Source organism: Grammomys surdaster, unplaced genomic scaffold, assembly GCF_004785775.1.
Source record: "Grammomys surdaster isolate TR1022 unplaced genomic scaffold, NIH_TR_1.0 126051, whole genome shotgun sequence".
Classification (NCBI taxonomy): Eukaryota; Metazoa; Chordata; class Mammalia; order Rodentia; family Muridae; genus Grammomys; species Grammomys surdaster.
In genome coordinates, this window is record NW_021620862.1 from 6640758 (window position 1) to 6652515 (window position 11758).

Sequence of the window (11758 nt, forward strand, 5' to 3'; positions counted from 1 at the left end):
CTGCTGATCCTTACCAGATGTTCTCCCAGCTGCCCCAGTCCACTCTGCAGCTTCTGTGTGTAGCATTCTGTCAGGTGGATTGACACTTAGGACCCCAGGACCTCCTCTGTCTGTTGACAGATGGACCCTGGAGCGCTCTGGGTGTCCATAGCTTCAGGATCCTGTAGCTCCAAGCTTCTGTGACACTCACAGGCCTCAGCTCTTGTGTCATCTCACCTTAGAGCACATGTGTGTGTAGGGTGCAGAGAAGAAACCAAGCCTCTGGCGCTTTCTGTCCCTCAGGCATGGTGACTCTGGAGATGGTCTCTGGGATGGTACCAAGGGCTCTTGTGACTGTAGCAGTAGGAAAAGGAGACACTCTGGGATAGTAGTGAAGATTCTGTGGGTTTCTTTATGGGAAGCCTTAGATGGTGGGAGTGGGCCCAGAGTCTCAGGAGGGAACTTTAAGAACAGGCAGTGTGTAGTGTGACCTGAGGCTATTTCTGGGGACAAAGTGACGGCAGAGTCAGCTTTAAGGTCCAGTGTCACAAGGAGGTGTAGAGGGTGGCCCCTTGGAGCATGCTGTAGTAGGGCTCCTTCCCGTGTGGAAGCTGACTCAGGTGTCTGGAATGCTAAACCTGATGTCCTGGGCCTTAGCTTCTCTGTCTGTAAAATGAAGTAGTGACCTTTTGCCTGTTGAGTCATGGTGACGACAAATCACAACCTGAAGTGTGGCATGCATGATGTTTCTTTTTGATCATTTGAGACAGGGTCTTAAATAGTGAAGACTAGCTTGAGCGATACTATATGGCCTAAGCTGGCCTTGTGTCTCATGATCCTCCTGCCTCAGCATGTCAGTCTTTCCTAGCACTAGTTATAATAAGATAGTGACGACTGGGTTGTGTGCGGTTGCTGTGGATGTTGGTGGCTCACAGGTGAACTACAGTGACAGTGTTGCATTTCTTGACAGCATACTGAAAGACTTCAATGCCTGCAAGTGCCAGGGCCTCAGGTGGAAAGGGGAGCCCCAGCCATCCTCATATAGCAGAGAGCTCTGTGTCTCCAAGTGGACAGTCACTTTTGCCTCCTATCCTGAGGACATTTGCTGGTAAATTCCCAGACTTGGGATGAGTGGGAGAGAGACCCAGCTTCCCGAAGGGGATGCCTGGTTACCTGAGGCATAGATGTGGCCTGGCTTTTTTCTTCTTTAAACATTTAAAAACAAATATTTATTTATTATTTTATTATTTTTTGGTTGTTTTGAGACAGGGTCTCAGTATGTAGCTCTGGCTCTCCTGGAACTTACTATGTAGACCAGGCTGTCCTTGAACTCAGAGATCTGCTTGCCTCTGCTTCCTGAGTGCTGATAATAAAGGCATGTGCCCAGCTTTTTAAGAAATATTTAAACATCTACGATATGCCAGATAGTATTCTGTTTTCATTGGTTTTATTATTTTAGTTTTGCTCTTGGGGTCCAGAGGAGCCTCAGCCTCAGGCACTGCTGTTGTTGCAGATGGTCTGTGTCTGAGAGATTAAGCCTCTCGGCTGGTGTTGCCTCTGCAGGAAGAACCTCTCTATCCAGGGTGTGCGCTGGTGGCTCCAGTGGCTGGGCATCAACTTCTCTCTGTTCGTGGTGCTGTTTTTCCTGACCACGCCCTCCATTATTATATCTACCATGGACAAGTTCAACGTCACCAAACCCATCCACGCACTGAATGTGAGTGATCAGCCTTAGGAAGGGGGGCAGAGACCTGGGCATGGAGGGTTTGAAGCAGGGGGTCAGGCCACTCAGCTTTGGTGTGCGTGCGTGTGTGTGTGTGTGTGTGTGTGTGTGTGTGTGTGTGCGCGTGTAAGCGTAGAGGCTAGAGAAGGACATTGGTTGTCTTGCTCTATTACTTTGAGACAGTTTCTCAGACCTGGCAATAGGCTAATGGCTAGAACTACTCCCATCTCCCCCAACCCTGATCCATTTCCCCTCCCCATCTTCCTGCCTCCACTACTGACAGTGCTGTGGGCATGTGCATGTGCAAACCTGGCTTTCTACATGGGCTGCTGGGGATTTGAACTCAGGTCCTCATTATTGCAAGCAGTCTTATTGAAGCACCCCTAGCCTATGTTTGCCCCCCTTTTTTTTTGGTTTTTCGAGACAGAGTTTCTCTGTGTAGCCCTGGCTGTCCTGGAACTCACTCTGTAGACCAGGCTGGCCTCAAACTCAGAAATCCTCCTGCCTCTGCCTCCCAAGTGCTGGGATTAAAGGCGTGCGCCACCACTGCCTGGCATGTTTGCCCTTTTAAGCTGAAAGCAGGCATGGCGATGTTTATTGTAGTGCCTTTATAATTAATTGCATGTCACTCTGCTCTCCATGCTTGACTGAACATGTGCACATATACTCACAGAGATAAACACACATACACATTAAAAAAAAACCCAATCAAACAAAACCTCCGGTATACAAAGTAAGATTACTTTTAAGCAGTGCTTCCTATGACACACACACACACACACACACACACACACACACACACGCACACACACGCACACACGCACACATGCACACACACATGCATGCAGACCAAGAAGGGACTAGGCACAAGACACATGAAAAGAGCTTTGTTAGTTGGGGTGGTGGGACACCTTAGATCAGAGGTTCTCAACCTGTGGGTCAGTACCCCTTTGTGGGTCAAACAACCTTTTCTCGAAGGTAGCATATTAGATATCGTGCAGACCAGGTATTTACATTACAATTCATAACAGTAGCAAAATTACAATTATGAAGAAGCAATGAAAATAATTTTATGGTTGGGGGATCATCATAACATGAGGAACTGTATTAAAGAGTCACAGCATTAGGAAGGTTGGGGACCACTGCCTTAGATGGTCAGGCATGATAAATATTCAGATGTCACAGTGCAAATCTGTAATCCAGAGCTTGGGAGGGGCCCTGGCACTGTGGTCCTGATGTTGTGGTCCTGGCTTTTCATCTATCACTGGTAAATTCTGAGCTTTAGTTTTTCATTCATGAACTGTAACTGATCACCTGTCATGTTACACCTGTGATATTTGGAAGGAGCTCTTATCTGACTTGAAATACATTAAAAAAACACCTAATATACACAGCACAGGTTTCTTTAGACTGATGGCCAGTCAGATTCACTCTTTTGCCAATTGATGCAGGACAAGGCCTGTTCTTTAGAAGACAGATCTGCTGGTTACAGTTCCTTTTGTCTGTCTTGTATAAATTACATTCCTGTTTAATCACTTCAGATTCTAGCTAGGTTTTCTTTAAGTAAAGGAAGAGTTTGAACTGTATGTGTTGCTCAGCAGTAAAACAAGAAAGCAGGCACAAAACACTTCATTCTGTCCTACGTACCCCAAATAAATGAATAAATAAAGTAAGCACTTAAACATACTTGCAAAAGACACTTAAAATTTAGAACCTTCTAGAATTCATGTTTCTTGTTTTTTCATACTCAATACACTCTTTGTAAAAAATATTGTATTATTTTGTATGTGTGGATGTTTTGTCTGCAGACATGCCTGATGCCCGAGGAAGCCAGAAGAGGGTATTGGATCCCCTAGAACTAGAGCCACAGATGGCTGTGAGCCACCATGTGGGTGCTGGGAACTGAACTCATGTCCCTCTGAAAGAGCAGCTGGTGCTTTTAAACCACGGAGCCATCTCTTCAGCCTCCAGTTTACTCTTCGAAAACATATCTTCAGAAATTTTTCTTTTCAGGAAAAAAATCCTTTCAGAAATTTCTTTTCAAAATGTTTAACTTTATCTTAATTTTAAAGTTTTAATATATTTATTTTTGAGGTACTGGCAATGATCCAGGGACTCCCACATACTCAGCGAGCGCTCTGTATGAACTCATACCCCTGGATGACTCACATTCCTTTTTTTGTTTTTTTGTTTTTTGTTTTTTTTTTGTTTTTTGTTTTTTAAATGAGGACCAGCCTCTTTTTTTTTAAAAGATTTATTTATTTCATGTATGTGGTGTGTGTGTGTACACTGTCGCTGTCTTCAGACATATCAGAAGAGGGCATCAGATCCCATTACAGATGGTTGTGAGCCACCATGTGGTTGCTGAGAATTGAACTCAGGACCTGTGGAAGAGCTCTTAACCACTGAGCCATCTCTCCAGCCCCCAGATTCGTTTTGAAAGAGAATTTCTTTCTGTTTTTATGTTCCTTCAACCAGTGAAAATAAATTAATTTCTGTAATGTTTGTAAATAGTACCAACTAATATGAACAGGATTTGAATCAGACACCTCAGAGCTGACTGTCGGGCCATGTGGAGAGGCCTCCAAATTGCAGCTGTCAGCTTTGCACTGGGAAGGAGAGTCTCCTTCCTCATCTGGCCCATCAGATGAGTGGATCTCACTGCATGTAACTCCTCTCTTTGCTGTGAAGGGCTGTGTAACTGTAGAGTATAATGACTGTTTCCTTGCCCACATTTGAGGACTGCCCACCCTTTAACCAGCTCAGCTTTGGCTTTGGAGGATGGCTGTGAGCCACTAGGCTACCAGTGACCACAGCCCCAGTACCATCCTGACTCTGTGATGGTCCTTGCCTTCCAGAACCCCGTCATCAGCCAGTTCTTCCCCACACTCCTGCTGTGGTCCTTCTCCGCGATCCTTCCATCCGTTGTGTACTACTCCACGCTGCTGGAGTCCCACTGGACCAGGTGAGCATGGCCTGGGCCTCTCACCCCACCCCAGGGCAGCAGGCACACTGCCGGATCCTACTTTGACCACTCACAAACTCACCTCTGTTCTCTCTGCAGGTCAGGGGAAAACCGGATCATGGTGTCGAAGGTCTACATATTTCTGATCTTCATGGTGCTGATCTTACCCTCCCTGGGCCTCACCAGGTAGGTACCTCCTGCCTAGCTATCCTCAGTCAGACTCGGAACCCAGTGCTTGCGGTGTATTCTGGAAGTCTCATAGTCCTTATAAGGAAGAGACTTGTGAACAAAACTTACAGTGGACTTTCTGGTAGGGATGGGGAGGGGCTGGTCCTGGCTGTATTTATCTAGTGGGGGAAAGTGCCAGTTAAACCTGTGTGACCTCAGGGGACAAACATCTCAAGGTTGGGGCTGCTTTTAGAGTGGAAGAAAATGAAAGTGCCTCATACTGCATTCCTGTGAGGAAGAAAACTGGAGAGTACAACTTGGTATGAGCAAGACCTTGGGTTTCATCTCCAGTATTGGAAATCAAACAAACAAACAAACGATTAAAAAACTTATGGAATTCATCTGCTTTTCAGTTTGGATTTCTTCTTCCGGTGGCTCTTTGACAAAACTTCCTCGGAAACCTCAATCAGGCTAGAGTACGTACTGGTTCAGCCTACATCCAGAGTCTGGGACTGAAGAGCTCTGGGGGGCTAGGGTGGGTGGGGTGGGAGGTGGGGTGGGGGGAGGCTGTGGCAGCAGTGAAGGCTGCAGCTCTAGGTAGGGCTGCCTTGTCTTCTTCCCCCCATCCCCTTCAGGACAGGCATCCTCCCCTGGAAATAACTGGCCTATGCACTCACACCAGCCCCTCCCACATTCCTGGAGCACGTTATGGGAGCTGACCTACTTTGTATCCACTTGCAGAAATGTGGTTGTCTTTTAGCTCAAGACTCAATTAGTGGCCCCCACTTTCCTTGTTTGAGACTTACTTACAGACCACAGAGCTGTTGGGGAAGGTAGTTCTGGGTTTTAGTGATGCCCCAGTCACAAAAGGATAATAATTAACCATAGTGTCAGTGTGGCCTGTGGGTGGTTTTTGTCAGGAGAATGGAGTTCAGTTTAGGGTTGGTGTGCATCCTTGTTAGTTTTCAAAGCCGTCCCTAATAGTGACGGCTGTTATTTAAAATGGCTCTATGCTAAATGTTTGAGTCCTTTACTTATTTGACCCTTATAAGAAGTATGAGGTGTGGGGGATAGGAGATGAATCTGTGTGTACAGTGCTTGCCATGTGTTCTAGGCCCGAGGAGACAGACAGGAGGATCCAGGAGCTTACCGACAAGCTTCAGCAGTAGGTAGGCTCTAGGTTCAGTGGGAAAGAGACAGAGTCTTGAAAAATAAGGTGGAAAGCCATAGAAAAAGACACACAGACACATATACACATACACACACACACAGACACACACACAGAGACACACACAGGGAGAGAGAGAGAGAGAGAGAGAGAGAGAGAGAGAGAGAGAGAGAGAGAAAGAGGCAGAGAGACAGAGAGACAGAGTGACAGAGAGACAGACAGAGAAAGAGTGAGAGCGAGCGCTAAGTGTTAGCTGTTATTCCTGTCTCCATCTTACAGATAATGAGGTGCAGAAATATGAGGTTATCAACCAAGGTTCTCCAACTAGTTACTCAGCCCATTGCACTATACTTGAGGGCTTTCAACAGCTCCGAAGGCTCCAGGTTGGTTGGATATGATTCTGGGGGAGGCTAGCCTGTAAAGAAGGAGCAGTTGTTTCTTGCTGACTTGGCTGGTGAGCAAGTAGCTACAGATAGACATACACCTACCCAACTCACCCTTTCCTGGGTGGACATGGCTTCTGACGACCATATCCAGTGGCCAGCTCTCAGTTCCTATTCTCAGTGACTCCTCAGTCACACCTGTTACACCGGCTGAGGCTCTCCCAGACATACCTGTCACATTGGCAGAGGCTCTCCCAGACATACCTGTTACACCGGTTGAGGCTCTCCCAGACATGATTCTTTCATTCAGCCCTGAGCTCTGCTCTTGTGGTCTCTGCTCACAGCATCTCCTTTGCAGCCTCCTTGGGACTTTCCTGCAAAGCTAGGTGTTGGCTACTTGAGGGCTCTATCCTACCCCTCCTCCTCTGGACTCATAGCTTCATTGCTGTTTGGCTGCTGAATTAAAATATGTACACAAAGGGGTGAAGGGTATGCTGTCTGGGCTTCATCCCCAGTTTCCAAGAGTTAAAGAAAAAAAATCCACAGTGTCCACACCACCACTTTAGAGTCTTCTGTCTCCTGCCTCAGCTTCAGGTGGAACCCCTGCTGTGCATCGTGGACTTTATCTGCCCTAACCAAGATCTGCTATGCCCCAGTTCACCTCATGATTCTCTCAAGTTGGCCCCCCTAAAAGCCTTGGCGTGTACCCTACGTTTTCCCAACCCTCTCCTCCCTCTATCCAGTCTATCAGCAGACTCCCCCAGTTCCATCTCTAGGAACGATAGAGAATTGGCTCCTGCTTCCTCACGCCCACCAGTACCACTCTCATCCAGTGCATAGGGAGACAGTGTCCACTATGTCTTTCAGCCCCTCATTCTGTCTCCGCCCCCATTCGCCCACTGCTTTCCAGGGCCGCCTGCCCTCTTACTGTCGCTTAGCATTGCCAGGCCCACAGCTCGTCATCAATGTCATTATTCATGGTGTCTTGGTGTCCAGGTGATCTGCTTGCTCAGTGGCCTTCTGATGAACTCACTGACATTGCCCCCAGCTGGACAGCCCCTGGAGTACTACCTGCCACACTGTATATGTCTGTATCTGAGTGTGTCCCCGGAGAGTGTGCAAATGCAAAGAGACCAGGGTCTCTTTATTTTTATTTTTTTATTTTTTTTTAATTTTAAGAAAAAGATCCTTCCATGTAGCCTAGAAGGGCCTAGAATCATGATCCTCCTGCCTCTGCCACCTCAATGCTGGGATGACACGTGTTATGGCTTGATTTTGTGCTTAGATTTCAGCACAGTAACTGACATGAACATTGTCTCCACAAATGTGTGCTGACTGAGGGGTGTGGTGAGAGCTCTCCTGGAGGCCCCCCATTATTTTTCCAGCTGGAAGAAAGCTCTGGGCTCCCCAGCTAAAAGACCTGTATCATGTCCTAGGTGTGTCTTCCTGCCAGATCAGGGTGCCTTCTTTGTGAACTACGTCATCGCCTCAGCCTTCGTCGGCAGCGGCATGGAGCTGCTGCGGCTTCCCGGCCTCATCCTCTATACCTTCCGCATGATCATGGCCAAGACGGCGGCTGACCGCAGGAATGTTAAGCAGGTACCACTTGGATCCTGCCCAGTGCTCCCTGCCCGTGGGCCTCTCAGTTCACTGGAATAAGTCCTAGGCACAGTGACAAGAGAGAGCTTTTCAAACCTGGGCTCCGGTCACCTCTGCCTCGAACCTCTTTGGATCATGGCAAGTCAAAAGAGAAACTCAGCTTCCATGCTGACCATTGGGCCAGAGAAAAGAGCTTGGGATTTTTGTGGTCTAATGCATCTGGTCACACACTGTGTCAGTCTTCTCATTGTCTGTCCAGAGTGCCTGACAGAAGCAACGTAAGAAAGGAGAGATTTGTCTTGGTCTTCAGTTTGAGGGTACAGCCCATCACAATGGGGGAGGTGTTGGGGGTGAGAGCATTTCTACCTGCATTGTGGGAGATCCCTGGTTACACTGGATCTGGTTAGGAACCAGGGAGAGATGAATGCTGGTGTTCAGCTCTTTCTCTCTTCCTTCTTTCCTTCAGCTTGAGACTGTAGCCCACAGAGTAGTGCCACATACATTGGAGGGTTAGTGGTCTTCTGTCTCAGTTAAACCTCTCTAGAAACACACAGAGAATGGAGTCTCTGAGGTGATTGTGACTCTAGTCAAGTTGAGAATCAAGGTTAAACATCATACAGAAAATGCATAGCTAAAACCTACATATTCAATGTTTAAGCCCCTGCTTAGTAAGAGAGAGTTAATATACAACCCATAGACCCCTTTCTGGGGGCCTCTGGTTGGACCTATTCTTAGGATCACCTCTGATGTCCAAACTATTTCAGGCTCTGGTGGTCATTCCAGACCTCCTAAGTTGGGTGGTGTGGGTCCTATGTCTTGGTGAGTTCTGTGAGAGAAGCAGAAGGCCAGCTGTCCTCTGGATTTTGTGATGGATACCACTAATCTTGTTTTACAGAGGTACAAACTGAGCTGGCCCAGGTTACCTGAACTAGTGTTGAGCTGATGGCAGGGAGGATGCCCAGTCTGTGTGGAATATCTCTGTGCTGTATCCTCCAGCTGTATCTGCCACAGGAGCCTGTAGCCCTGGTGGGTGGGTACAATTAGAGGAGGGGAGACCTGTGTGAGCACACACCACCAAGCCTTGGAAGATCTGCGTGTGGATGGAGAAGACAAAGCCAAGCCTTTCAGAAGCATTCCTAACTACTTAGTCTTTCCTGACCCTGTTGGACTACCCCCCACCCCCTCGCCATGCTTGGAGTGCATGGAAGGATGTTGTCTGGGGGACAGAACCCACTTGTGAGCTCCTTAACCCTTTCTTTCCCTAGAACCAGGCCTTTGCATTTGAGTTTGGAGCCATGTACGCATGGATGTTGTGCGTCTTTACCGTCATCATGGCCTACAGCATCACCTGTCCCATTATCGTGCCCTTCGGTAAGTGGCCCTGGTGTCTGTCTCAGGACTCAGGAACGGCTGACTCTGTCACACCTGCCAGAGATAGCTACCACCAGGTCACATTGATTCCCAGTAGAGTGCCCTCTTGTAGTTACTGAAGTACGAAATTTCCTTTCCTTTCTAAATGGTTGCTTCTGCTGGCCTCTCTCAAAATGTCTGGCGTGAGTTTCTGTGTTGGCTTATCATGGTATCTTGTTTGGTTTGTGGATGTATGTGTGTGCACGTGAGTGAGCCCTCAGTGTATAGACCAGAGATAGAGATTTCTTTTCTTTCCCTCCCCTCCCGTTCCCTCCTCTGCCCTCACCTTGCTTCTTCTCCTCTCCCCTTTCCTTCCTTTCGCTCTCCTCCTGTTCCCCTCCCTCCCCTTCCCTCCCATGTCCCCTCCTCCTCTTCCCTCCCTTCCCCTCCTCTTTGCTTTCCCTCCCTTCCCCTCTCTTCTTTTTTGAGACAGGCTCTCACTTTGTACCCTTGGGTGGCCAGAAACTCACTGTTTATATATATTCGAAGATCTGTGGCCTGTGCCTCTGCCTTCCAACTTCTGGGATTAAAGGCATGTGCCACCACGTCCAGCTTGTCTGCTATATTTTTTTGAGATGGTCTCTGGATAAAGCCAGAGATCTCTGACAGGCTAGACTGGCTAGCTCTGGGGCTCTGCCTGCTAACACTTCCTCGTCGCAGTGCTGTAGTTACAGAAGTGTCCCAGCACGCCCAGCGGTTATGTGGGTGTGGGATGTGAACTCAGGTCCTCATGCTTACAGCAGCTGCCTCATGGACTGAGCTGCTGCCTCAGTCCTAATCATCATCATCATCATCAGTACCACCATCACCATCACCATCACCATCACCATCACCATCACCATCACCATCACCACCACCATCATCATGATGTAGATCCTATATAGTTACAAAGACTAAGTCTCACTATGTTGTAGCACAGGTCAGCTTCAAACACGGGACCTTCTACCTTAGCCCCCCAGATACTGGGGTTGTAGCTATGTGTGCTACAATGACTGGCTCTTTTAATGTAATTTAATTTTTTAATTAATTAAAATATGGAGAAATAGCTCAATGGTTAAGAAAGAACACATACTGTCCTTGCTTAGGACCCCAGTTCGATGCCCAACACCCACATCAGGCAGCCTGCCTGAAACTCCAGCTGCAGAAAACCACGAACACATAAACATCCACAAAAATAGATAATAAAAATATTAATTAATTAATTAACTAACTAATTAATTAACTTTTTGAGATAGGCTCTCACTATGTAGCTCTGGCTGTTCTGGAACTCACTACCTAGACTATGCTGGCCTCGAACTCATGGAGCTCCACCTCCCTCTTCCTCCCCAGTGCTGGGACTGTGGCCCTGCCAGGCCTCTAGCTCACAGCCTCTCTTTTGCAGGCCTCGTCTACATCCTGCTTAAGCACATGGTGGACCGGCACAACCTCTACTTCGCTTACCTCCCAGCCAAGCTGGAGAAGAGGATCCACTTTGCTGCTGTGAACCAGGCCTTGGCTGCCCCCATCCTCTGCCTCTTCTGGCTCTTCTTTTTCTCCTTCCTTCGTCTGGGTGAGGAGCATTCTGCTCTGTGCCCAGTGCCAGGCCTCGTATCCTTCTGCCCTGCCCCCCTGCAGCCAGTCAGATCACTAGCTGGTCTCCCTGCATCAGTGTTGTAGAACATGGCACTCTTGGGTGAGGGCTGCTTGGTATGGTGTTGACAACCTGGTTACTGAGCTATGTCAGGTGTGACAGAGCCCCAGAAATCCGCATGGAGAAGACAGCTGCTGTGTCAGCTTTAGGAGGACTGAGCCAGAGGATATGGAACTCTGTGGTTAGCCCTGGAACCCCATCCTGTCTAGCCCTAGGCTCTGGAGGCTGGTGGGGACTGTCCTTGCAAGCTCACTGTCAATGGCTTGGTATCCCAGTGTCTAAAACAGGGTCAGGGAGGGGTCTAGCCATCATGTGGGTCATATACCCTGTGTTGTATGCTTTTAGCTGTGAGGATACCATTGTGACTGTTGGAGTGAGGGGCAGGGATGGGGACTGGAGAGAAGTCATTCACAGTTTGGGTACCAGGCCTGGCCCCTTCCTCGACAGAGCAAGCATGACAGGAAGCCCCTGCCTCAAGACTGCATGTGTGTTCCCAGGTCTGACAGCCCCTGCCACACTCTTCACCTTCCTGGTGGTTCTGCTTACCATTCTGGCCTGCCTGCTGTACACCTGCTTTGGATGCTTCAAGCACCTCAGCCCATGGAACTACAAGGTACCGAGCTATCTGCCATGCCTCAGGCTGGACAGCAGCGGCTCTATCTTCTCCCCTCCCCATGTAAATGTAGTACCAGCCTTCCCAGCTTTTCTTTTGGAGTCTGGTGTGTTGTGGCTT

General features: G+C 48.3%; 1 protein-coding gene across 3 annotated transcripts in view; it reads left to right on the forward strand.

The window, feature by feature from the left end:
• Tmem63a (transmembrane protein 63A) overlaps positions 1 to 11758 on the forward strand; it is a 34736-nt gene that overhangs the window by 20589 nt on the left and 2389 nt on the right. For all 3 annotated transcript variants that reach the window (XM_028755221.1, XM_028755218.1, XM_028755220.1), the window contains exons 13-21: positions 950 to 1087; positions 1543 to 1696; positions 4561 to 4667; positions 4767 to 4853; positions 5249 to 5311; positions 7823 to 7985; positions 9251 to 9356; positions 10777 to 10944; positions 11523 to 11638. In XM_028755221.1, the coding sequence (XP_028611054.1) occupies positions 950 to 1087; positions 1543 to 1696; positions 4561 to 4667; positions 4767 to 4853; positions 5249 to 5311; positions 7823 to 7985; positions 9251 to 9356; positions 10777 to 10944; positions 11523 to 11638 (1102 nt within the window). The remainder of the gene's footprint in view (positions 1 to 949; positions 1088 to 1542; positions 1697 to 4560; positions 4668 to 4766; positions 4854 to 5248; positions 5312 to 7822; positions 7986 to 9250; positions 9357 to 10776; positions 10945 to 11522; positions 11639 to 11758) is intronic.